Source organism: Python bivittatus, unplaced genomic scaffold (assembly GCF_059951505.1).
Source record: "Python bivittatus isolate LINGU-HERP-01145 unplaced genomic scaffold, Pbiv_v1 ctg000430_np1212, whole genome shotgun sequence".
NCBI lineage: Eukaryota > Metazoa > Chordata > Lepidosauria > Squamata > Pythonidae > Python > Python bivittatus.
In genome coordinates this window covers 4,956,813-4,983,311 of record NW_028277071.1, presented here as the reverse complement: position 1 = coordinate 4,983,311, position 26,499 = coordinate 4,956,813, and the positions used below count along the sequence as shown (strand labels likewise).

The following is a 26,499-nucleotide window of genomic DNA, read 5'->3' as shown; positions in this document are numbered from 1 at the left end:
TCAACTGACATCACATTTTTTGTCCCCCTCCCCACTGGACTTCCTTTTTTGAAGTTTTTTCCATTCTTCCACAGGAGATGGAAGATAGGAACGAGGAAAAGTGGGCTAAGCTAAGGGCCTAACCTTTATTGACCTGCAAATCAATGATAATTCTTCCTCTTCAGAAATAGATCAGTTACTGAAGTGTCCCCTTTTTAAAGCTGTAGTCTGTATGTATGCAAGAACATTGGACTTGGTCCAACTGTCAGTATAGCTCTTTAGATCCCTCTGTTTTTTTTTATGTAACAGCTAGACCTCTGTTTAAAAAACTGTCCCTGATTTCCTTGATGGATACAAAGAGATGGCTGATCCACCTCCCTTAAACCTAAATTAAAGACAGGCCAGCCAGAAGGGTATAGCAGGATAGCGAGGAAAATCTTCTGAATTCACTCTCTGGTCTTCTGCAGTTGCTTCTTTTCTCCCCTTTTACTCCACAAAATTTCAGCCTCCCTTTGAATTACTGGGTCCTTTCTATCTCCTGTCTGTCCCCTAAGCTAATCACTTTTTTTTTCTCTTAGAAATTGGGCCCAGACAGTTCTAGTCTGGTGTCTTTATAATGCACCTACTATCTCTACTTCTTGCCCCTAGATTTGTTCCCTACAGCCCACAACTTCATACTTTTTATACTTTTTCCAACCTCTTAAATTTCTTCCTTCCTTTAAACTTTTCTGGGTGACCTTCCACTCCATCAGAAAGATTTGAAGTCAGTCTTCCTTATATGTCCCTTCTCTCCTTCAAATGTTAGTTCAGTAAAAGGTTGGTTGATATAGGCTTAGAAACCCAGGTGCAGAAACCCACACAGAGGGAGGGACAATATTCAAATTAATTAATAAAAAACCCAGGTCTACAGGGCAAAAGCAGCTAGAAGCCTCTGAGCTCTATATTTCCCAGGAAGAACATTCTGAACATGGGTTTCAGAATGTCTCAGCTGTCAACCTTTACCAACCTTGGCTATGTCAAAAAGCTAAGCAGGGTTAGGCCTCCTTTTGGGTGGTGGTTGTGGGGAGAAAGTATTTAACAAAGTTGAAACTCCTTCCTCTTGTTCTTTACTGCTTCAACTTAGTAAAAGAATGAACCATGGAGAAGAAATAGATTATCCTGAAGATGTATTAACACAAATGTTGTCATAAAGGGCTACCTGAGCCTCTGAGGCATTACAATTGTTTAAGAACACACTGAAGATAGAGGAACAGTCTTTTTTATTTTTATTTTATTATTACATTTATACTCAACCATTCTCTTTTAATAAAAGCTTAAGCCATTTGTTATTGGTTAAAATCCCAACATTGGGTTTATTACTAATCTAAATCCCATTGTGTATAATGAGACTGATTCCTGTAACTCACTTTATAAAGACTTTTCTCATGAGCTGTTGCCTGCTATTCAGCTCAGGTCTTATCAAGATGATGTAGAGTTTGGGAAAGAAAATGAGGACCAATAATCCAGCACCTGAGGCTAAGATAGAGAAGATCTCCACAGCCACCGTGTATTTCCCTTTGGTGCTCTGGTAGGCTGGAAAAAAAGAGATCCAGACACTGCAAAAGAGCAGCATGCTGAAGGTGATAAATTTGGCTTCATTGAAACTATCTGGGAGGTTCCTGCTGAGGAAAGCCACCATAAAGCCAATCATGGCCAAGAGGCCGATGAAACCCAGGACACAATAGAACATCACAGGGGAGCCTTCATTGCACTCCAGCACCATTTCTTGAGGCAGAGAGTGCATGTCAAGATCTGGGAAGGGAGCAAATCTCACCAGCCACACAGTACAAAGAGTGGTTTGAATGAGGGAGCAGGAAAGCACCATAAAGAGGGCCAGCCTTTTCCCCACCCAGGTCCTCATCTGAGAGCCTGGCCGGGTGGCCATGAAAGCCAGGACCACAGTGAGGGTTTTGGCCACCACACAAGAAACAGCCACAGAGAAGATGATGCCAAAAGCAGTTTGGCGAAGGAGACAGGTTGCCGTCTGAGGCCGACCAAGGAAAAGCAAAGGGCAGAGAAAGGAAAGCAGAAGGGAGAGCAGGAGGGCATAGCTGAAGCCTCGGTTGTTGGCCTTGACTATGGGAGTGTCCTTGTGCTGAAGAAAGACCACGAGGACCAGGGCTGTGATGGAGGAACATAAAAGAGCAGAAATGGCCAAAGTGATCCCCAAAGGCTCTTGGAAAGATAGGAAGCTGATATCTTTTGGGAGGCACTGATCCTGGACTTTGCTGGGATAGTGATCCTCTGGACACTGGTAACAAGACTCCATGTCTGAAAAGGAAAAAGAAAAAAAAAAGCCCCTTGTTTAGAAGTTGGCATGTAAAGTCAAGATAGAAAGACCGGCTCAGTGTACAATGTGAACTCCAAAGACAATTACATGATTCTCAAGCCATTGTGTTTTCATGAGGTAATATGCAGGGCCTAACCTCAATTTATTTGTTATTCCTTCATTCTGTTTATATCCACCTTTCCTTCAGAAGTGCTAGGCAACACTCATAGCCCTCTGTTGTCCTGCTTTTTTAAAAGAAGAACCCCGTGAGATGTCAGAGTCGCGCTTTGGGCCAGTCCTTGAGTGGTCCAGGAAGAAAGAAAACAACTGGACTTTGCTTTACTTAAAGCTACAGATTGTATTATATACAGCTGTATACACAAGTTATATCTTACCTACTAAACTATTCCGCAGCTCTTAGTAACACACACAGCAACAACACCTAACACTCAGCAGGTCACAGGCTGCCTATATCCCCCACATAGTGCTGAGTCAGGATCTATCAGGTGTGAGTACTTGGCTCATTAGCCCCGACTACTTGGTTTGCCCTGTGTTATTCTCAGAGTAAAATTTCTACTGAGTATACCTCAACATGAGATACGCTGGGGAGCGAGAGTGACAGGGCCATAGTGACCATGAAGATCTATGGGTGAACAGGGATTGGAAGCTGATTCTGGCTTCTGGTCCCTCACAGCAGAAGCTGGGCTGGTGTCTTTTTACCAACTGCCACTGTTCAGGCCTTTTGAAATATTTGGGAAAGATTCAGCATGTATTCCTCAGGAATGTGAATCCATTTCAGGAAAAGCACTGATCCTAGGTGAATTCCAAACACAATTCCATTGATTTTCCCCAACATAGTAGATCCTTTTGATATGTGTTTTGCTTCAAATAATCTCCTTCTTTTCTACTGGTTGATCTAGAGAAAAGAACAACAGGAGCAATCCTCCCACCCCACATGTGAAAAGGAACGTGGTGAGCAAGAAGAGGGAGGACTCTGATTTATATTAGCAATCAGGGCATCTTTCTTAACCAACAGTTGGGTTTGAGGTCTCATCAGGGAATGAACAAGTACAGTCCCCTCTTTATAACTTCTATGTCCCAAATATTTCTGTTTCTTGGGACCTGCTGTGGTGGCCTCATCTTTTGTTTTCCTCGATTCTTGTTTTTGGGAAGAAACAAAAATGGAAAATGCAGTACTCCATTTATTTTTTTAATTCTGGTGGGAACAGTTGGTCAGCTCTTGTTTGAACCAAAGCTGAAAAAGTATTGTTGAAGGCTTTCATGGCCGGCATACGATGGCTGGTGTGGGTCTTCTGGGCTGTGTGGCCGTGTTCTGGAAGTTTTGTTTCCTAACGTTTCGCCAGCACCTGTGACCGGCATCTTCAGAGTGCAGGAGCACAGACAGGAGCCTGTCTGTGCTCCTGCACTCCGAAAATGCCGGTCACAGGTGCTGGCGAAACATTAGGAAACAAAACTTCCAGAACACGGCCACACAGCCTGGAAGACCCACACCAGCCACTGAAAAAGTATCTGAGTTTTTCAGATTGCCTTTGTTTTCCTTCTCATTTTATAATAACTGACATTTCTGAAGGGTTCTCTTCTCCTGAAGCTCATCAAGAAAGGCCTCCCCATTTCAAGAAAAACATTTCCAGGGATGGGTTCAGACAACACGTTTAGCAGGCTTAGCACCTCATGATCTCATTCCCACAATGATAGCTTGGTACTTCTGAGGCTTGGTAATCTGTATAGTCCCAAACCATTAAGGTACTTTATCTGAATCTGACTTCCAGAAAATGGGTCAATTCAGGAACCTTTAACTAAGTGAAGAGCCATATCTGAGCACCGCCATCAAAAAATATTCCACATTTTTGCCTTCTTCAACCCTTTGGGACTTCTTCAAACTCTTAGGTAGAACACTTTTATTCTTCCTAAATATGTCATCATCCTAAGGTTGTTCAAAGCTGTTTCAAAGAAGGTAGGCTGAAAACTGTCCCACCAGTTTTAATGTAAATGGGCATCATTTGTTTTCTCATAGCCCTTGAACTTCTCAGTAATTCTCCCCCATTCTATGAATTGTAAAACAAAAAAATATTACTGAGAACATTTGTATGATTCTTCAGTTAATCAGTGTAAACATGAAATCAAACACTGATGGCTGGAAAATCCGTGCTTTGCGTTTATTGTAATATAGGTACTTGCATGTACTTTATGCCATTCTACCAAAAAAAAAAAAAATAGTCATGGTATTTGCCATAATAATGGAAACATGGATTCCTGTTTTCGGATCTCTCTTCCAGATCTGGATAAGCAAAGATGAAGGCCATGGTATACTGATGCGATGGAAACTCTGGTCCCTTAAACATACTACCCGCCAGTGCACTGGATCCTGGAGATGCCTCTGGCATCCAGACAAAGAAACAGACCTAATTCTATTCAACCTGATCTTGATGTGATGATTTATGGACATCACCACCTGCTTCCAGATTAAAACCCAGTCCATCAGATTCTTACCCATCTGGTCTGAAACTTTTCCTCTTGGGCATGGAAGGCAATCATAACAACAAAATGGTTTCCCTTCCTTCTTGGTCTTGCTGTGACCTTGATGGCAGAGTTCATTACACAAAGAAAGAGGCTGTGCCTGGGTGCAAAGAAAGGAGACAAGGTAGCATACTTACATGTTGAGTTCATACTGGGACAGCCATGTAAAATTGGTTCTAATTAGACAATCAGAATAATGAGGTAGTTTGAGACAGTAATGTGCACAGAGCAAGTGCCTCTAAATCAATACATGAATTCTTTCTATCCCAGCCAAAGACCATTATTGCAATCTTGCAAGTAAATACATGAAAAAAAAAAAAGTCCAATTCAAACATTTGCACCCCTGCCAGGTTTGGAGCAATGGCTTTGCAGTGGAATTGTTTGGTGTTATATCCCACCAATTATCACCATTTGCAATATTAAATTGGTTACAGTTTCCTCTCAACATCTTGTTATATTTATCTTTAAAACAACAACAACAACAACAACAAAGCCTTTATGAAAAGGTAATGTCTTGTACTTAATTGTACAAAGAATTACCACCTTGGTAGGTACTTAAATCGCCCTGCTGCAGATTTTGGCCAGATGAGAGCTGGGTCACTGTACAAAGCTTGGAATCACTTCAACTAATTGCCTTAATGGGGCCACACAGCTTTTTTCATTATCTGCACACTGAACCAATGAGAGGGACCCCACCCTATATGCGAAATACCTGGTTAAATCTCCTGGGCCATCTAATGGCATCGACATAAACACTGAACTCTTGGTCTTTGGGAGCTTTGGGGTCAAATTTTCCAACTTTGACTCGATGGAGACTTAGATTTGGGAATGTGACCCAGTTGATAATATCAAATCCTGCTTCCAGGTTCCCATTCTGATCGAAGGAAATCATTTCCCCAACACTATTGTTAAATGAGACTTTTTGTAGATAGTGGTGGAGCTATATTGAAAGTGGAAAGAAAGATAAGCAATGAACTATGCAAAAATAATACAAATAATATAATAGAAAGTGAGAATATTTCACAAGGTAGAATTAGCAAGGATTATGCAAACTATCAATAGTCGCAATTCAGTATCACCATTGACCTGGTGTGGCATTAATGATTTACTTATAATGTGATGAAAAATAGAAGTACAATATAGTCCAACCAAGAATATCATCAGTTCTAACGATGCAGTCTATACCACTACAGGCAAAATAGAAAGAAGAAATAGAAAAAGAAATGAAGCAACCTCAGGCAACAAGATAATTACCTATGATAGTGGCCAGCTTGAATAGAAAGAAATGAATGAAGAGGGAAAGGAACATGCTGGCATTGGAGCTTTCAGATGATAGGAGGGCCCCTGCTGTTCCTGTCTCTTAGTTGGGAATCGACCATAATCCATACAGTTAGCCTTCCCATAGAAATAAGTTTATTTCCTATGGTCTTTCCTCTAATGGTGTTTTAACACAAAAAAGCTATGGCTTTGGACCTGGGTACATAGACAGTTAACTAATAAAGTTAATCTGTAGCCACATGTTGGAGACTGAGGAACATTTCTGGAAGCTAGAACCTGGCCTGACCAATGATTAGTACAATATAATGAAATAAATGGTAATAAAAGCCTAGGACCTCTAGATAGCTAGAGTATATCCTACCAGGAGCATCTGCCCAACAGAAAACAGATTTGTTTAGAGGAAATATAATATAGGGTAACCAAATCCTATCATTACCTAACTGCATATTTAGAGGTTTAGAGTCGAGGGGTATGTAGTTCTTCTCTGTGTGCCTAAGAACAGTAAAATGCACAAGCTAAGATTAACAATCTCATAAAATGAAGAGTAAGTTGAGAACTAGTCAAAAAGGACACCCAATAAAACTTTAAGTCTTCATTTCCTCCTACATTCTCTTTGTGGTCACTAGGACATAAAATGCCGAAGACTCATTGGCATTGGATTTGAACTGCCAACACAAAGTCAAGCTCCTTAAATCTACCAAAGTACTTTTTTGGAACCAAGGAGAGCAGACCAGCGATGCAGGAAAACATCTATGCCAGTTCTAAAATGTAGAAAACCCTAAACTTAATAGACAATCCGCGTTGATAGAAGATGAAGATATGGCAATGTTTCTTGTGTTTATGTGCTGAGGACATTACCTGCCACACCATTGGATTCAGAATGATCTTTCGTCCTTCCTCTGACAGAGTTCTGTGTTTGAACATTGATGAGCTCATGGACTGCAATGCGTGGGCCGCAGCATAAACTGCATTGTAGACACTATAGCTATGGGGAGTTATGCTCAAGTCAAAAATAGACCTAGGAAGAGCCTCTAGCTTTTCCTCCCCACTGCAGCGATTCCAAACATTTTCCTCTTCTATGGATGTTTGGAAGGAACAATCAAATGCCTGTTTCCAAAAGTCCTTAATAAACCCATCTCTGGTTTCCACATTAGGGTTTCTCGTCTGAAGAAAATTTTGGAAACCTTCCACCTCCTTTGACTGGGTTGCAAAAGCTAGGACACCATGAAGGATATCTATATCTGAAGATCGTTGGAAGGGAACAGAAGTGAACTCCATCTGTGCTGTCATCATCCACACTTTGCCTGTCTTCATTGGCAGGTCTTCAATTTCTGAAATTCTGGGAAACATTCTCAGAAAGATTGTAACATGAATTTCACCATGTATGAACACAACACAGACTGTGCTATTAATTATCAATTTGTATACTTTGAACCATGATTCTATCATTTCATGAACACCAGTTTTAAAATATAGGGTTGGCAATGGTTCTATAAAGTCAAAGCAGATACCTCCCTGGGAAAATTTGGGAATTTCATTCTGTACAAACCTGAGGCCATTCTCATCCTCTATAAAAATGACACCAATCCAGGTCCATGTGAAAAGCAAAAGCAGCTGGAGCATCCCGACATACTGTTGGTTCCTATTAGGGAACATCCATTGGAAGAAGACTTGCTGGGATGGGTCATGAATCACAGGAGAAGAACCATATCCAAGCTATAAAGAAAAGAAGGGCTGAGTAAGTAGGATGAATGTGGTAAAGATTTAGTGTCTGAAGGGTGTGTATTCATCTCATGTTCTGAGACTGGGTGGAATAAGGATGAAAACGAGGGAGAACCATGTCCCATTAGCAGAGCTTAACTATTTCTATTTTCCAAGATTTGAGAGTGGGAGGCACGGAGTTGGGAAGTATTTGGTTTTGTTTTTTTTAACAGTTTATTAAAGAAATTATATTATAGGAAATCATGGTACCAGTCTGGAATAACCATATATATTTTGCCATGAGGTTTAATTTTTTGAGAATAATTTCCCAAAGGATGAGAAACAATGGTATTTTTTCTGAAGAAGAAATGTACTTTTTGGTGGCCATCTTATGAATTCTAAAATTATTCTGGGAAAGAAACAAATACAAGTAACCAAATGAGTAAAGTTTTATTATTACTTTGTAAAATATATAGACCATATGAATTAAGACCATTAACAAGATTTGGAGAATGGTGTTGCATGGAACCACAATGCAGTTTGTGAATTCTTTAAGAAAGCGTGGGAAATACATTCCTCTGGGGAGTTAAATTAGTTCCTTCTAACCACCACCACCAATTTATTTATTTATTTGGGAAGTTGCCTGCTGATTTTAGTAGCATGACTTAGCAGAATGGAGTCCTCGTTGGTGGAAAAATCCAATGAAATTTCCAAATAGTTTTCAAAGGTTTGTTCAGTCCCGATGGCTGCAAGGAGATTCTGTGCTTGGATAGGATGTTATTGATGGCTTTTGCATCAGAAAAATTATCACTGAAAAAGTATAGGTTGATCCATACATTTCATTGTACTGCAATATATATGGGTGACAATAAACTAATCTATGACTCGTGCTAGTCTTCTTTTACTGAAGTTTTGGTATTTGAAACCAGGAACTCTTAATAGTTGTCCTTGGCTATGAACCCAGAGCTTCTGTGAAACACAGGGGTCTCAAGAGGGGCTTTCAAAATAATCCATAAAGAAGGTGTGGCATTATAATTGAAGGTCCAGTCTTTTTGCACACATCATTAAAAAAAACAAAACCCTGATTGTAATGTTTAAGAAAATACAGGGAAAATAATTTACAACAAAGAAAAAGGCTAAATAAAAAAAGAAGAAGAAGAGAAATATGAAGATCTTATTAAGAGGATTTAACAGATAATCTAATTTGTTATTCATATTAATTGCCAAAACAAACAACAAAATAACACACAAAAAGAAAACAAATAACAAATTTAATATAACAATAGCATGTGAAATTGCCACATGTACAAGAGTTAGAGCTCCAAAAGGTGACGCTGTGCCCCTCTTGCTTTTTATGACACACACAAACACACACTCACTCACTCACATACTCCTGGCAGATGTTGCTGCTCTGAAATATCTCCCATCCAATCTCCAAATTATGTTTCTATGACTTTTTCTCCTGTTTAAATACCATTCTAAAGGAAGGCTTTATGAATTTATGATGTCATTCAACCATGGATTTCAGTGCGCTGTATGGTGTGGCTGTCTGTGTGTGTGTGCATGTCTGTGTCTGTTCTTGGCCAGGGTATGTAGTTTTATCAGTAGGGAAGTTCTGCATCTTCCCACTATCAAAATTTGCCCTGCACATTTTGGACCTTCAGAGAATGTATCTGCCCAATACATACCGCAATGAATATTAAGAACTTCCACATTGTGTAGAAATATTTTAAAAATGCCATCCTGACTTCACAGGGGAGCAGGCAGTCACTGGCATTAGTTTCATTTTCTTACCAGTAGAGGACCTGGCAATTCACTTCAGCTTTCAGTTCTTAAAGATCTGGTTCATCCTTAACTTATCTTTCAAAATTATGGAGCTCTACTGATGTGATTCATAGGGTATCACTTTTATGTGATATTCAACTATTTTTACACATTCCATTCCAAATTACCCACTGAGGAATAATATTTCTCAGTATTGTATTGCAGATAGAGACTACATCAAGACTGAAGGGTCATACTGCTAGTTTGTTCCAGGCACAAAGCCTTGTGTGCACATCTTACCTGTGGAACCTTGTAGATGCTCAGAATGGTTGCCATAAAGGAAGTCACATCTGAGTTGGGTCCCCCAATGACTGCGACAGTGTTATCTTTACTATCACACTTGTAGTTAGGGATGAAGTTGGTCCATGTGGAGAGAAGCTCCAGTGAGGCGAGGTAAGTCCAACTTGCAACAAAATGGCTATTATAAATGTGGAAGCCCAGGGAGATATTCGGTAATATCTGAGGATTTTTGTTAATCTCCATTACGGCAAATGCAAAGGCCAGGATATGTTGATAAATCTGAGTCACAAATCTGCAGTTTGATTTACATGCTGAATGAGTGCAGTGGTTGAAGAAATAGTCTTGCTAAATTTTCATGCAAAGCAAATATTTATGCCATACAATCAGAGATGTCTTAAAATATCTATTTAACAGTGATATTTATCTGGAAGCCATGATGGGATTCATTCCCATCTGGAGTGAGAAAAATTAGCTTTCTATTGTTTTTGATTCATTTGCATTCATCCATCCATCTTAGAGGGGAGAAGCCACTTAAGTGTTTATGTAATTTCAGAGCTGTTTATGAAACTTGCTCATATTCACAGGAAGGGTTATCAAAATTAATGTCCGACTTCCACATGATGTATGCAGCTGACGTCTGGTGAACAAATAATCATTACCATCTCATTTCTTTTTAGAAACCTCTCAGGTAGGCAAGAAATTGAATCTAGTGTACAGAATACTTTTATGTGGGACATAATATCTGGGACTTCATATTGGGAAATATTATGTGGGAGTGGGTAGGAGAATGAAGACTCCAATAAGGAATTTCATCTATACTCATGGATTACCAGCTAAGTGGACAACTACTACCACTAGTGCAAAATAGTCCCTACCACTTATGCCAGCAAGAGATTCTTTCCCATTCATCCTCTCTTGGTGAAATTGCTTCCCTGAGGTAACAATACAATTTGCGGCAAGACAACCCCTTATGGAAAATGCTAGGATTAACCAAACTCTTGGCTTACCCAATATCATCCAGGAGGCTGTGAGATGGATGCTGATTGAAAGTCAAGGGGTCGGAAAATGTGAAGACTTGAGAAATAATGCCAGCAATGGTGAGGTCCCCTGGCTGATAATACCGGTGACTTATTGGAAGAGGGTAATGGATATTGCATGGAGGAACTGGGACATCAGACCTAGTCTGAAGAAGGAGCAATAATATCAGGAGCACAAAGGGTGGCATTAGGTAGAAACATTTTCTTCTGCACATCAGTTCCTGTCTTAAGTGTCCTTAAGGAGTTCTGGCTGACTTTAGTCCCCTCTCAAACTTTGCACTAGGAATCTTCAATGGAAGGTCACCAAGCAGTCTTTGATGGATCCCTTTGTAGAATGGCAAGGCATCTTTTAGTAGCATACTTTGATCTTGGCTGTCTTCTGCAAAGCTGAATTGGTTGTCCTTTGGGAGGTGAAGTAGAAAATACCCTTGCCAAGTTGATAAATACAGGGGAGATAATCACCTTTGCAAAATCATGGGTTCTTTGCAATACTGTAGAAGGAAATAACTTGACTGCATATTTCAGCACGTTTTTCCTCTTTCCTCATTAATACATTATCAAGAGACTAGAGTTGTTGTAATTAGGAATGATCTCTCTCTCTCTTTCTCTGTCCAGGGTCTCTGAAATCAAAAAAGTCAAAGTGGCACCTGAACCATTTTTATACTTGTACTGTACACAACACACCTAAAAGAAGGCATAGACCTTTGACTGACATATTCACAGGGGTTTTTTTGTCCCCCCCCCCCCCAAACTGGATTTCCTTCTTTGAAGTACTTTCTATTTTTCCACAGGAGATGGAAGATAGGAACCAGGAAAAGTCGGCTGAGCTAAGGGCCTAACCTGTATCGATCTGCAAATCAGTGATAATTCTTCATCTTCAGAACCAGATCAGTCACTGAAGCATCTGCTTTTTAACACTGTAGTCTGTATATGCGCAAGAACATTGGACTTGATCCAATTGTTAGTGTAGTGCTTTGGTCCCTCTGTTTCTTTACATAATGGCTAGACCTCTGGTTTAAAAACCGTCCTTTATTTTCTTGATGGATACAAAGACATGGCTGATCCACCTCCTTTAAACCCAAATTAAAGGCAGGCCAGACAGAAGAGTAAATGGAAGGATGGGGAAGAAAGTCTTCTGAACTCTCTCTCTGGCCTTTTGTAGTTGCTTCTTTTCTCCCTTTTTCCTCCATAAAATTTCTGCCTCCCTTTGAATTCCTGGGTCCTTTCTATCTCCTCTGGCTATCCCCTAAGCATATCACTTTTCCAGACAGGTTTAGTCTGCTGTCTTTATAATGCACCTAACTAGGTCTATTTCTTACCCCTAGATTTGTTCCCTGCAGCCCACAACACCATCATTTTTATACTTTTTCTAACCTTTTATCTTTGTTCCTTCCCCTAAACTCTTCCCCTCCTTTGAAAGATTCCAAATCAGTCTTCCTTATAGATTCCTTCTATCCCTCAAATGCTAATTTAGTAAAAGGTTGATATAGGTTTAGAAACCCAGATGCAGAGACCCAGACAGACAGAGATGTAATTGAGCCAGTGTCATCAATTACATATTAATTTATCCTGCATTCCTTTCCCATGTTAGCTTCTTTGATGTCCACAAGAGAACAGTCAGAGGGAAGGACAATATTTAAATTAATTAATCAGAAAGCTAGAAGCCTCTGAGCCCTATGTTTCCCAGCAAGAATACTCTGAACATGGGTTTCAGAATGTCTCAACTGTCAACCTTTATCAACCTTGGCTATGTCAAAAAGCTAAGCAGGGTTAGGCCTCCTTTTGGATGGTGGTTGTGGGGAGAAAGCATTTAAGAAAGTTGCCATTCCTTGCTCTTGTTGTTTACTGCTTCACCTTTGTAAGAGAGTGAACCATGGAGAAGAGAAAGATTATCTTGAAGATGTATTAAGATAAATGTTGCCATAAAGAGCTACCTGGGTATCTATGGCATAAATTTTGTTTAAGAACATAGTGAAGATAGAGGAATGGTCATTTTTTAATTTTTATTTTATTGTTACACTTATACCCAAACATTCTGTTTTAATAAAAGCTTAAGACATTTGTTATTGGTCGAAACCCCATAAAATGTGTATAACATAACTGATTCCTATAACTTACTTTATGGGGTTTTTTTGCATGAGTTGCTGCCTGTTATTCAGCTCAGGTCTTATCAAGATAATGTAGAGTTTGGGGGAGAAAATGAGGACCAATAATCCAGCACCTGAGGCTAAGATAGAGAAGATCTCCACAGCCACCTTGTATTTCCCTTTGGTGCTCTGGTAGGCTGGAACAAAAGAGATCCAGACACTGCAAAAGAGCAGCATGCTGAGGGTGATAAATTTGGCTTCGTTGAAACTATCTGGGAGGTTCCTGCCAAGGAAAGCCACCATAAAGCTGATCATAGCCAAGAAGCCAATGAAACCCAGGACAGAAGCAAACATGGCAGGGGAGCCTTCATTGCACTCCAGGACTACTTCTTGAGGCAGAGAGTGCATGTCACGATCTGGGAAGGGGGCAGAGCTCGCCAGCCACACAGTACAAAGAGTGGTTTGAACGAGGGAGCAGGAAAGCACCATAAAGAGGGCCAGCCTTTTCCCCACCCAGGTCCTCATCTGAGAGCCTGGCCTGGTGGCCATGAAAGCCAGGACCACAGTGAGGGTTTTGGCCACCACACAAGAAACAGCCACAGAGAAGATGATGACAAAAGCAGTTTGGCGAAGGAGACAGGTTGCCTTCTGAGGCCGACCGATGAAAAGCAAAGGGCAGAGAAAGGAAAGCAGAAGGGAGAGCAGGAGGGTGTAGCTGAGGCCCCGGTTGTTGGCCTTGACTATGGGAGTGTCCTTGTGCTGAAGAAAGACCACAAGGACCAGGGCTGTGATGAAGGAAAATAAAAGAGCAGAAATGGCCAAAGTGATCCCCAAAGGCTCTTGGAAAGATAGGAAGCTGATACCTTTTGGAAGGCACTGATCCTGGGCTTTGCTGGGATACTGATCCTCTGGACACTGGTAACAAGAATCCATGTCTGAAAAGGAAAAAAAAAAAAAAGCCCCTTATTTAGAAGTTGGCATGTGAAGTCAAGATAGAAAGACCAGCTCAGAGCACAAGGTGAGCTCAAAAGACAATTGCATGATTCTCAAGCCATTGTGTTTTCATGAAGTATTATGCAGGGCCTAACCTCAATTTGTTTGTTATTCCTTCCTTCAGTTTATATCCACCTTTCCTTCAGAAGCTCTAGGCAACACATATAACCCTCTGTTGTCCTGCTTTCACTACAACAACAACCTGGTGGAGTACGTTAAATTCAGACAGTGACAGGGCCAAAGTGAACATTGAACTTTCATGGTAAAGGTGAACTTGAACCTGATTTCCTTCTTCCTTGTCTATCACATTAACCACTGCACTCCTTCAGTGCTGGAGAAAGTGGAAGCTGATCTGCCTCTATCCAGATCCTTGTTTGCTCCTGAGTTGTGAAGAAGTTTTGAAACATTTCAGAAATATCCAACATTTGTTCCTCAGAGATTTGAATCTATTTCAGTCAAAACAATGATCCTGAGTGGAACAAGGAGAGTTCCATTTCCTCTCCTCCACACACAGTAGATACCTTTGTTCTAGTTTTAGCTTCTCCTTTCTATTTGATTATCTGGAGAGCTGCATTAAGATTAACACCAGTAATCTACCCACCCCATATAAAAAAGTTAACATGGTGGGCAGGAAGAAGGAGGATTCAGATCTATCCAGCAATGAGGCCAGTTTTCTTGCCCATAAGTTGGGATTTGAGGTCTCATCAGACAATGAAGAAAGACAATACTCTGTTCATAGACTGTGTGACCCAAGCATTTCTGGATTTAGGGATCAGCTGTGGCATCCTCCTCTTTTATCTTCTATTGGTTTTCCTTTTTTTTAAGGGAAGAAAAAGGGAAAAATCAGTATTCCATTTATTGCCCTCTCTATTGGGAACAGCTGGTCAGCCCTTGTTTTAAGCAAAGCTATTATACTCAAAGTTTAGGTAATACCTCAAAGTTGGGGGAAAAAAAAAAAAACCTCTGACATTTTCTTTTACATTTTCTAATATCTTTGGTGGGTTTTTCTTTTCTTAAAGCTCAGCAACAAAGTCCTCTCATCTGGAGAAAAGCATTCCCAGGGTTGCCTTGATACAATACAGCCAGGTCAGTGAAAGGCCTAATGATTGTTTTCACACAACATGCTAAACATGTCCAGGTTTAACTTTGGTTGGCATTTCTGAGGCTTAGCAACCTGTGTTGTCCCAGCCCATAGTGCTATTTTATCTTACTGTGGATTGTAGATCAATGTCAATCATTCTTAACTATGTGAAGAACCTTATGTGAGCATAGCCAGTCACAAAAACAAAAAACAAACAAAAACCCACACATTTTCTCCTCCTTAGAATCCTAGGTAAGAACTCATCCTTAAGTGTTAAGAGTCTCAACACCCTAAGGATGTTCAAAGCCAAGTTTCAAAGAAAGTAGGTTGAAAACTGTTCTACCAATTTTAATGAAAATAGGCATGATTTGTTCTCTCCTAAACCTTGAACTTCTCTATAATACTCACCCCATTCTGCACAAACACAAATCTATGGAAATAAAAAATCAAAGATCCATAACTAGAACAATCTCTGGGTTGTCTTCCTTTTGTGCCCTTCACAGTTTGTCTGTGTATTTTATAACATTCTACTGGAAAAAAAAGTCCAAATATTTCCCATATTAATAGAAATATGAATCCCAGTTTTCACATCTCTTTGATCTGGATGAAGCATTGGCTCAAACACTTGGCCCCAGAAGAATCCACCAACGAGAACAAATGATGAAAGGAATGATGCATTGATACTCTACCACCATATGTGTGGAGTGACATCACCAGCATGTAAAAAAAGATCAGAGCTGCATCACAATGGAGATCACAGACCTATTTCTATTCAACCTGATTTTTACACAAGAATTATAATTCCACCACCATCACCAACAAGTGAAAACTCAGTAGGCATTGCATCTTACCCATCCAGTTTGAAACTTTTCCTTCTGGGCATGGAAGGCAATCGTAACAACAAAATGGTTCCCCTTCCTTCTTGGTCTTGCTATAACCTTTCTGGCAGAACTCATTACACAAAGAACGAGGCTGTGCCTGTGCACAAAGGAAAGTGGTAATTGCTTGAACTCTTAGCAAGTGTTGTATTGAATTAAATTGAACAAATGCGTAATGTACAATACTTAAACCTTGAGCTGAAGCTGGTATAGCCATATAACATTGTTTCTAATTAGGCAATCAGAATAACATTGCTGATGTGGGCCTTCCAGGCTGTCAGAATAACACTTTGGGGAAGTAATGTTCACATGTCTTCTTCTTCTTTTTTTTTTTAAAAAATACTTTTCTTATTAACTAAATACAAAAATCAAAGAAAAAGATAAAGCATACAAAAAAGTGTAATAGAAGAAAAAGAAAGAAAGCTAAAGACCCAATCACAGTAACTAGGCTCTATCGTGTCCCCTGTTATGGTCGACAGGTATACATTGCTACCACAAAACAGTTTCCATACCCAAGTGAAGGAACATGAGAGGCATTGCAGATTAGGACAGTCCAAAAAATAATCAGTAGCAGAACACGTACTGCACCATAAGGATCATGAAATTCAATTCAAGGACACACAAGGGCTGTCAACAACATCAAACAACATCACACAACTGCTGTCAACAACATCAACATAAAAAATATGCGCCATTCCAATAAACAGAAGCCCACAGTTTGTCACAGACATCCATAGTTAATTTATATTGATCAATTCTGCAGACCACTGGATAGTTGGTCTGTCTGAACTTTCATGATGTTCATATGTCAAGAACCTTTAAGTTAATGTATTCTATTCTTTCCATTCCAATTAAGGCCATTACTGGAATTTTGCAGGAACATGAAAAGTGATGGAATGCCGAGATGTCCACTCTCTCCATGTTTGGGGCAATAGCCTTGCAAAGGGATTGCTTTGTGTCAGTTCCCACCAATTTCTATAATTTGCAATTTTAAATTAATTACCTCAAAATATTGTTCTATTTGCACAATTCCTATTCATATTTAGCTTTAAAAAGCGGTATATAAAAACAATTCATTGTAAGTAGCTGCACCAAGAATTGCAACCCTAGTAGGTGGTGGTGATGGTGGACCAAACCAACACCACCACCAACAAACACTTTGTGTGAAATGGTTGGCTATATAAATGTGATATATAAATAAATAAATAAAAATAAATAAATAAATAAATTGCAGTTTGAAAAATCGTATATATAAATTACATAGAAGCCAAAGACAATCAACGCTGTGAGGAGGCACTAGCTGGTTCCTATGGGCTAAAGCTACAGATAAAAATGTTCCCACTGACCTAGATACCTTTAAAAATTGGTCCCTTAAAAGGAAAGCAATGATCTCCTTGTGATGAGGGAAATTAAATGTTGCAATAACTGGTATTTTAACTTTTAATTGTCATTGGGGATAGAGTGGACATTGGTACAGAACATGGGATATAGATCTAATCTCCGTATTTGAACATATACAAACATGATTTTTGTATGGGCGATTGAAAAATCTTCCAGCTGTAGCCCTGATGTGAAGCACATCAAGGGAAAAACCTCCTAGGTAGCACATGAAGGATCTTTTGAAAATAGCTAGGGAGAGCCCAGGAAGACAGGGCAATTCTTCCACCATAGAGAGGGAACATTTTGACCTGGCTGACTGAACAAGTCCCAGTCCTTCTCTTTGACTTCTGCTAAGGTTTCACTGAGGCCTAAAGCAAGGAATGCTGAAATGAACAGAGCACAATATACCAGGTCTTGATTATTTGCCTTTGCAGGGTGGATACAAATCTTATCATTCAAGCCAAGATGAACTAAGGACACCCCCCCCCAAAGGATCTGCCTTGCCCAAGTCCTTAAGTGGTATAGTCTTGCACTGGCCCCACAACGGATGCAGATCAATTCAAATTGCATTACAGCGTTAGAAGTCAAGTGAGGAGTGCACGCTATTGTTCTTAGAAACTTAGCTTGTTTTGAGTTGATGATGGACTCAATACTATACTTTTTATAGACTCACACTTGGGCACTATAGAGCACCATACCCAAAACATTGGCCTTGAACAGCTTAAGGGCAGCCAGAACGGCTAATTTTCTCCAGAGAATCTCTCTAGGAATAGAACCAAATGTTATCTATGAAGGTGATGTAGAGGGCTCCATTTGGGAAACTAATATTTCTTTGCTAAATGGTGCAGAATTACATACTGATTCATTGTTGAATGTCCCTGCCTGAAACCAGCCTGCTCAGGCACTAAGATATTCTCAGAAGGGAGCTAGATGAGAAAGTTATGATCTCATAACCTGGCATTAGTCTGTTAACTACTGCAATAAGGCTCTCTGGGCAATAATTGCTGGAGTCATACCTACTGCCTTTCTATATATTGGAAGTATAATCGAATTAATCCCATGTTTAGATATACTTGTGGAATTGTTTATGGCAGTGAAAAGAAGGGCCAACCCCGATTCCCACTATATTGAATTTGGCTTTAAAAATTCAGGTAGAATTAAATTTTTGTCCTTTTTTGCTGAACAATTAAATTCTGAATCACAGAAGGAGATACTGGTAGCCACTCTGGAAGGGGTTCATCTAATAGTAGGGATACTGTCTCAAGAGGATGTAAATACACTTTGAAAATGCCTGGCCCAGTGTCAAGAGGGATTAAATGATGATGGTTGTTAGGCTTTGCATGAACTGTGGATTTAGAGGTAAGATGCCAAAACTATGTTCTTTGCTTATCGCCATCTGGTGGATCCTGACCCTGGTCTCAAATGCAAACTGCCACATTTATTCCTTTGGTAGCCTCTTAAATCTCTTCTTTTGTGAATATAAAAATTCAGGGACTGGAAATCATTAGCTGTTTGGGCCAACCTATATGCTTGTCCTTCCAGAGACCTATAACTGAAGGGTACATTGTTAAGACATTTCTGGTGGCTCTGCTCAAATCCCACAGAAGTGAAAAAAACCAGCTATTTTAGAATAGCTTTCCATCCAGGGAGTGATCACCTACCAGTAATGATAGGTGGCCACTTCCTGAATGAAAAGCTGTCCTAAAATCTTTGCATAAAAATATATGGCTACCAGATATAAACATATAATCTAAAATGGATACCCCCAAAGTCCAGAAGGTGATCTTGCCCTCAGAATCTCTAGGCATTAAACTGTTCAAAATCTTTCAAATCAAATTTGGTCATAAAGATACTTGGAATAAGCATCAACTAATTGACTTAACATGGCAATATAGTTATTTCATTATCTACATTCTGAACTTGGAACAGGGGGAAATAATGAGATGGACCCCAAACTGTATACAGAAGATACCTGGTTAAATCTCCTTGGCCATTTGATGGCATCAACAGAAAGACTGAAAATGTTGTTTTTGGGAGCTCTGGGGTCAAATGTTCCAACTTTGACTTGACGTAGTGTTAAATTTGGGAATGTGATCCAATTGATGATATCAAATCCTGCTTCCAGATTCCCATTTTGATCAAAAGAAATCATTTGCCCTACACTGTTGTTATATGAGACTTTTCTTAGATAATGGTGGAACTAAAATGAAAGTGAAAAAAAGCAATAAGCTATACAAAAGTAATACAAACAATATAATAGAAAGTGAGGATATTTCACAGGCTAGAATTAGGAAACTATCAATATGCACAATTAAACATATCATTAATCAGGTGCTTATTATTAGTGCTTTTATATGCCTAAAATATAAACAAACTATAGAGAGTCAAACCAAGCTTATCACTGCTTGTAGAAATGCAGTCTATGAAGAAAGAAGAAGAAGACTTCTGGGGAAGCAATGGCACACTGAAGATGGCTTCGCTTGGGAGGAGCTGACAACCATGGTGGAATGAGGGGATGGCAAAAGGATCAGCACCTCAAAATCCCTCTCTGGATAAAGGGGAGGACCTGGAATTGCCCATAGGCACTCCCTACAGAGGCTCCCTGTGAGGAGACTGTGAAACAGTGGCTGTTGGCAGATTTTAGAGCTCTGGGAGCCGAGGGAAAGTCAGCTTTGCCAAAGCCGTAGTTCGGAGCCTTCAAACGGACACTGGGTTCGCCCACTTCCTTTCTTTATCGCTTATGAAAATTGCTTGTTAACTGCTTTTTGGACATTAAGAATCTTCAGAACAACATGTTTCATCACATTGGGTGATTCTCCTTCAATCCATAGCAAAAGAAGTTTCATATAAGTTTAAGAACTTTAAAAAAAAAATTATTCTGAAATAAACAGAAAAAGGGTATTTAGAATGTTGATTTTGGAAAGTTATAAATGGATTAAGGGGCCAGGGATTGGAAATAAGGTTTTGAAATTAATTATCAGAATCCTTCCTGTGGGTTGTTTACAATCCTATTAAAAATATATGAAGATTTTAAATCTAAGTGTAAGAAATCTTCCCATGGGAATATGTTGTGGATTAGAGTAAAAACAAGGTAAGAGGAAACTTTGAAGTCTGGGTGCTAGAGACAACCAGAAAGAACTAAGGATTATAATTAAAGGAGAAGAGACCCACTAATACAGAATGGAGAAAAGTATTTTAATTTTGGAAGAATTCAAGGATATTTGGGAACAATGCACTCAGAAATTTCTTTTAAGACTGTCTGCTAACATAAAAATGGGTTGAAAAGAGGAGATAGAAGAAGATACAACTGAGAATCAGGCTGTTTTGGATTTGGATTTAAAAATGACAAGTTACAAGAATGATATGGAAAAGATGTTACACCGGATTTACAAATGAAACCAGCTGATGTCTTAATAACCAAAAGGACACACAAATAATAAATCAGAGAATGACTTGGGCAACTCTTTTATCTTGGAGTTACAAAATAGATGTGTGATACTCATGAAGGAGTTCCTGAGAAAAGACAAAGAGAAAATGAAAAGAAATCAGCTTTTGGGACATTATTTAAAGGGAATAAACATCAAGATTTTTAAAAGTAAAAAGAAGGAATATAAAGTTGGCTTATTTGGTCAAGGTTAAAATATATATGATGTACTTTCTAGTAGCTCTTAATGGGTTTTTCTCGACCAGGACTGAACGATGAGGCTTTCCAGATTTGTTTATAGATAAAATATGGGAAGAAGAGATTTTTTGTTGTTGTATTTTCAGAGAAAGTGATAAAATATGATGTTAAAGGAAAGGAAAGGATTACAAAGTTTTCTTATTTGATTAAGGTTAAAATATAGATATTGTTATTTCTGATAAGTATTAAACTTGAGAGGAGACAAAGGAAAAATAATAAGAAATTGTCTGGCAGTATTTGAGGGGATTAAAGATCAAGATTCTTAATATGTTGCTGTTTCTGGTAGCTCTTAATGGATTTTTCTTGACTAGGTTTGATTGACAAGGCTTTAAAGATTTGTTTATACAGTAGATAAAAGATAAGATATGGGAAGAAGAGGGCTTTTTTGTATTTTTAGAGAAAATGATAAATTACTGTGTTAAAAGTAAAGTAAAGGAATATGAAACTGATTTATTAGATTAGGGTTAAATATATACATTGTCATTTCTGGTAACTCCTAATGGACTTTTGCCAATTAAAATTAAATGATGAGGCTTTACAATTTCTTTACAGATAAGAGATGAGATACAGGAAGAAGAGATATTTTGTTCAAATATTAGAGAAGGTGTTAGAGAAGGTGACATTGTTTGTATATATCTTGATAAAGAGGAAAGTCATTTCTTTATACATATTTTTTTCTTCATATCTTTTTTCTTTTCATTCCCTTTTGCACTTTTTCTTTTTAATTTTCCTTAGTTTGCATTAGATTTTTATCTTTGTATTTTTAAACTTCAATAAAATTATTATAAAAAAAGGAAGGAGGAGGAGGAGGAGGAAGAAATTAAAGCACCAAGAGACTGATTTGACACTATAACCAGCTTCAGTGGAAAGAACTAGTAAAGAGTAAAGAGAGAGACCAAGATGTTGGTATCAGATATAAAACAGTGTTCCTAACTCTCTACCATAACCCATACAGTTAGAATTTTCATAAAAATGAGTTTTGTTCATATGGTATTTCTTGTAATTGTGTTTCAACAGGAACATCCTACACATTTGGACCTAGATATATAGACAATTAGTGAAGAATGTTAATATTATTATTAGCAGAAGAGTTCAGTCTATCTATGCAAGCACTCCTGAGAGTGGGAATCTAACTTGTCCAATGATTGCAGTACATTTTTATTACGAAATACATATATGACAATCTCCTTTGTGTTTGTGACTTTGGGACATTACCTGCCACAACATTGGATTCAGAACATTCTTTTGTCCTTTCTCTGACATAGTTCTGTGTTTGAACATCGATGAGCTCATGGACTGCAACGCGTGGGCCACAGCATAAACTGCATTGTAGATACTATAGCTATGGGGAGTTATGCTCATGTCAAAAATAGACCTAGGAAGACCCTCTAACTTCTCCTCCCCAGTGCAGAGATTCCAAACATTCTCCTCTTCTAGGGATGTTGGGAAGGAACAATCAAATGCCTGCTTCCAAAAGTCCTTAATAAAACCATCTCTGATTTCTACATTAGGGTTTCTCATTTGAAGAAAATTTTGGAAACCTTCCACCTCCTTTGACTGGGTTGCAAAGGCTAGGACACCATGAAGGATATCTATGTCCCAAGATCGTTGAAAGGGAACAGAAGTGAACCCCGTCTGTGCCATCATAATCCAGACTTTACCTGTCTTCATTTGTATATCTTCAAGTTCCAAAAGTCTGGGAAACATTCTCAAAAAGATTGTAGTTTGAATTTCACCATGTAAGACCACAGCACTGGCCATGCTATCACTTATGAAGAGGTACAGTTTAATCCATGATTCTATCATTTCATAAACTCCAGTTTTGAAATACAAAATTGGGAATGGTTCTATAAAGTCAAAGCAGATACCTCCCTGGGAAAACTTGGGAAGTTCATTCTGAATAAACCTGAGGCCGTTGTCATCCTGTCTAAAAATGACACCAACCCAGGTCCATCTGAAAAGCAAAAGCAGCTGGAGCATCCCTGCATACTGTTGGTTCCTATTAGGGAACATCCATTGGAAGAAGTCTTGCTGGGATGGGTCATTTATTACTGGAAAAGAACCATATCCAAGCTATAAAGAAAAGAAAGGCTAAGTAGGTAGGCTGTGTGGTGGTAACATTTTAGTGCCTGAAGTGTGGGTATTCAACTCATGTTTTGAAACAGGGTGGAAGGAGATGAAAAGTGATGAGGACTAGTCTTGACTTTTCTCAATTTCCCAAGATATAATGGCATTTTCATTTGTTTCCTACTTCTTAGTGCAATGACCACTCATATTCTACCATGAAGATAAATTTCCACCCAAATAATTGCCAAGGGATGGGAAAAGAGAGATTTTACCAATTAGGAATGTAACTGTAGATGGCAATCCTTTAATCCTAACAATATTCTATGCAAGGAATGGGCACAAATAATTTGTTCAATCAATACTTTGAAAATATATAGATTATATCAATAAAGACCATAAACTCGATTTGAAGAATAGTGTTGTCAGAAACCAGAAAGTTGTTTCTGAATTCCTTAAGCAAGAATGGGAATATGTTCCTCTAGGAAGTTAAATCAGACCCTTCCTGGTACAACTACCATAACCAACACATCTTTTTTTTTCAGTTTGGATGTCATATCCTTATTTTAGTAATATGAGTTGACAGAATGAGGGGAGAGTATTGATAGGCTTAGTCTAATACCCACAAAAAAGAAAACAAACCTTAGAATTAGCATATTAAATTATTATAAGTTACCAAAACTATAGCAGTCACCTTTGCACATGCACAAAACATACAGGGCTTTGATGGGAAAAGTCATGTCTACCAATGTGCAGATTTTGGCTCCCTTTTGGTGGATGCTGCTGCTTTGACATGTCTTTCCTGCAACTCCCTAATCCTTCTCTTCCTGTTGACAAATGGAGACTTTTGGAACCTCTGCCCATTCCAAACTATACCCCTTCCTCCAGAATCCAGGATAGATGGTATGAATTGCTGATTCCAAATTACTTTTAAAAAATTCCCTTCAGGGTCAGGATTGCTATTTAAGGCACCATCCTCTAGGACGATGACACCTCCTTTGTCCCAAACTAATACAAATTCTTACTGAACAAAACAAAACAGATAGATTTGGCTTGTTACAATTTGATGCTCCAAATGTGCGCCTTACCTGTGGTATCTTGTAGATACTGAGAATGGTTGCCATGAAAAGACATGCAGTGGAACTGGGTCCCCCAATGACGGCCACAGTACTACTTTGGGAATCACATTTATAGTTTGGAATAAACTTGCCCCATGTGGAGAGGAGCTCCAGTGAGGCAAGATAAGTTAAGCTTCCAGTGAAGTAGTCATCATAAATGTTGAAACCCAGGGAGATGTTGCGCAAAACCTGAGTATTTTCATTGATCTCCTTCACAGCAAATACAAGAGCCAGGACATGCTGGTAGGTCTGAGTCAGAAATCTGCAATGAGATTTACCTGCACCATTGAATTGTCTCTAGTTCAGAAGTTTAAGGCTTGCTAAATTCCCATTTCCTTAATATTTAGACATTGTATTTTGTAATATTACTGGATCATGAGATATCTGGGCAGCTGTGATTCAACCCAGCGTAAGGTTCTCAAATATTTCCAACTGAAAAGATGGGATCCACCAAAACTGGCTTTGTGGTGGCAGATGATCCATGGACTTTCCAAAGGACCGTGCCAAAATGGTACTTTTTTTTCAAAAATCCTGTACTACAATGCATCCATTTAAGTGGAGTGAATTTAAATCTCTATCTAACTATCTCTGTCTGGATGTTGATTCCAAAAAATCCATCCCAGTGTTAACATTCATCTCTAAAAAGGAGAATATGTCTGACATAAAATGGCATGTGACTTTTGGTACATATGGAAAGAGTTCCACCAATTGCATAATTTAGCAGGAAATATGGTGTAGCCATAGACTGCATGTCCTACTAACAGAGATAGGATTTAGATTAGTTGAACATCCTATCTTTGGCACATGAGCTTCCCATTGCCTTATCTCTAACCATCCCCCCAAGAATGCTACTAAGTTGCAAGATCATCTTCTTCCTCACACAAGATTCAAATCCCACCATGATATTGATAGGGATTGTTTTACTGACTTATGTCTTTGACAGCTTTCAGGTGTCTTTCATTTCACAGTTCATAATGAAAGATGGGTGCTTAGCATCAACCTTACTTAGATGTACCAGGAAAGTGAAATGAACAGTTCTCTTAATATTGATGGCAAGTTACAGAAGAAATACAATGAGAATGATAATAATGCATTACAAAGAGGGGTGGAGGGTGGAATCAGTCCCAGCCAATTCCATCCATTGAAAATTTAGCTGAACACCTTGCTTGAGAATATCACCTAAAGGGGTGTGTAATGTGATCAGAGTTGTCTGCAGTCCTTTTCACTGGATGAAAATTCTGACCCATGAAAGACGAAAGGATAGTATGTCCCTTAGTTTTCACTTTGATTCAAAAGTCATGGTTACTCTTGCTGCCCAAATCTAAGGAGAGACCCATCCCCTTAAACATTTGGTTTCAGATATCAATTGCTTACATGAGCTCGTCAAGGAGTTCAAAAGAGGGATGCTTTTCAAAGTTGAGAGGGTTGGAAAACATGTAGCTCTGCGAAGTAATGCCAGCTACAATGACATCCTCTGACTGGTAATACTTGTGCTTTATTTGCCGAGGGTCACCGATCATGCATTTAGCAAATGGAATATCACACGGAGCCCAAGGAAGCAGCATGAGAATCAAGAGAATAAAATTCATCATCTTGCATTCACATGTCCTTAATGTCAAGTCACCTGTTCTTTTCCGGTCATTCAAGTGTTGTGGTATTCTTGCTGTGCTATTCTTGCATGGCCAGCAGTATCAACTTCATTAATAGGTCCAGGGATCCCAGTTGCTTCAGAATCCCTACTCTGAAAGTTCCAGCACAGATTAAGAATGCTTTTTTAATTTTGATTCACTATTTTGTTAGTTACTCCAAGAAAATCCCTTGTCACCAGGAGGAGTTGTCCAAGTAATCAGCATCAATTGGATAATTATGGGAAATTTAAACACCTACTTATAACTTGATGTTCATGTAGCAGAAGAAAACATTTTTTCCCCTATAGATTCTGCAAAGTTTTTCTCTTTTCCTAAAAAGTTTCAGAAGAATGCAACTTTCTACAAGCAAGAGACCAGTGCAGGGGTATGTCCACGTGCAGTCAAAACAGACAAGAGGATGAAAGTGGTGTTGCGATGAAAGCCCGTCCCCTTTTGGGGCTGACTTTGCATTGTCATATTTGCCATCTATATTTTTTATTTCAGTACAGTTTGTGGGGTTCCGATCCACTTTTGGGTCACTAAACTTCAGTTCAGAATTTTTCCATATTGTTTTCATCAGCTCTGTTAAAATATGATTTCACTGATATTTTTGACATGAATTCATCCATCCTCACAAAAGGGTTGCAGTGTTTATTAATTTAGAAATGGAAACAATAATTTAG

At 38.9% G+C, this 26,499-nt stretch overlaps 3 protein-coding genes across 3 annotated transcripts; all 3 read right to left on the bottom strand.

The window, feature by feature from the left end:
* Nucleotides 1-1,381: 1,381 nt before the first annotated feature.
* On the bottom strand, nucleotides 1,382-5,717 carry LOC112542246 (vomeronasal type-2 receptor 26-like). The gene is made up of 3 exons (XM_088144137.1): nucleotides 5,538-5,717; nucleotides 4,799-4,925; nucleotides 1,382-2,289 (listed from the first exon to the last, which is right to left on the bottom strand). Exons 1-3 carry the CDS (start codon nucleotides 5,715-5,717, stop codon nucleotides 1,382-1,384), a joined length of 1,215 nt encoding a protein of 404 aa, XP_088000263.1.
* Nucleotides 5,718-5,991: 274 nt separating this feature from the next.
* LOC148215317 (vomeronasal type-2 receptor 26-like) lies at nucleotides 5,992-11,561 on the bottom strand. The gene is made up of 5 exons (XM_088144136.1): nucleotides 11,553-11,561; nucleotides 10,876-11,051; nucleotides 9,869-10,160; nucleotides 6,962-7,819; nucleotides 5,992-6,012 (listed from the first exon to the last, which is right to left on the bottom strand). The coding sequence occupies exons 1-5, from the start codon at nucleotides 11,559-11,561 to the stop codon at nucleotides 5,992-5,994; spliced, it is 1,356 nt and encodes a 451-aa protein (XP_088000262.1).
* A 1,458-nt stretch (nucleotides 11,562-13,019) lies between these two features.
* On the bottom strand, nucleotides 13,020-25,708 carry LOC112542247 (vomeronasal type-2 receptor 26-like). The gene is made up of 4 exons (XM_088144135.1): nucleotides 25,563-25,708; nucleotides 24,159-24,450; nucleotides 15,918-16,044; nucleotides 13,020-13,927 (listed from the first exon to the last, which is right to left on the bottom strand). The coding sequence occupies exons 1-4, from the start codon at nucleotides 25,706-25,708 to the stop codon at nucleotides 13,020-13,022; spliced, it is 1,473 nt and encodes a 490-aa protein (XP_088000261.1).
* Nucleotides 25,709-26,499: the final 791 nt, after the last annotated feature.

Bases quoted from the DNA above. Each gene is read 5' to 3' on its own strand.
- LOC112542246 (XM_088144137.1), bottom strand. From the start codon at position 5,717: ATGATTTCCTTCGATCAGAATGGGAACCTGGAAGCAGGATTTGATATT. The intron at 4,926-5,537 runs GTATTTCGCATA...CTTTGCACCCAG, and splicing joins GGCCCAGGAGATTTAACCAG to GCACAGCCTCTTTCTTTGTG. The intron at 2,290-4,798 runs GTAAGAATCTGA...TTTCCTTTTCAG, and splicing joins AAAAGTTTCAGACCAGATGG to ACATGGAGTCTTGTTACCAG.
- LOC148215317 (XM_088144136.1), bottom strand. The intron at 7,820-9,868 runs GTAAGATGTGCA...TTTTCTTTATAG, and splicing joins GCATCTACAAGGTTCCACAG to CTTGGATATGGTTCTTCTCC. The intron at 6,013-6,961 runs GTAATGTCCTCA...TTTTGCCTGTAG, and splicing joins TGAATCCAATGGTGTGGCAG to TGGTATAGACTGCATCGTTA.
- LOC112542247 (XM_088144135.1), bottom strand. From the start codon at position 25,708: ATGATCGGTGACCCTCGGCAAATAAAGCACAAGTATTACCAGTCAGAG. The intron at 24,451-25,562 runs GTAAGCAATTGA...ATCTCATTGCAG, and splicing joins GAACTCCTTGACGAGCTCAT to ATTTCTGACTCAGACCTACC. The intron at 16,045-24,158 runs GTAAGGCGCACA...CTTTGTGCACAG, and splicing joins GTATCTACAAGATACCACAG to GCACAGCCTCGTTCTTTGTG.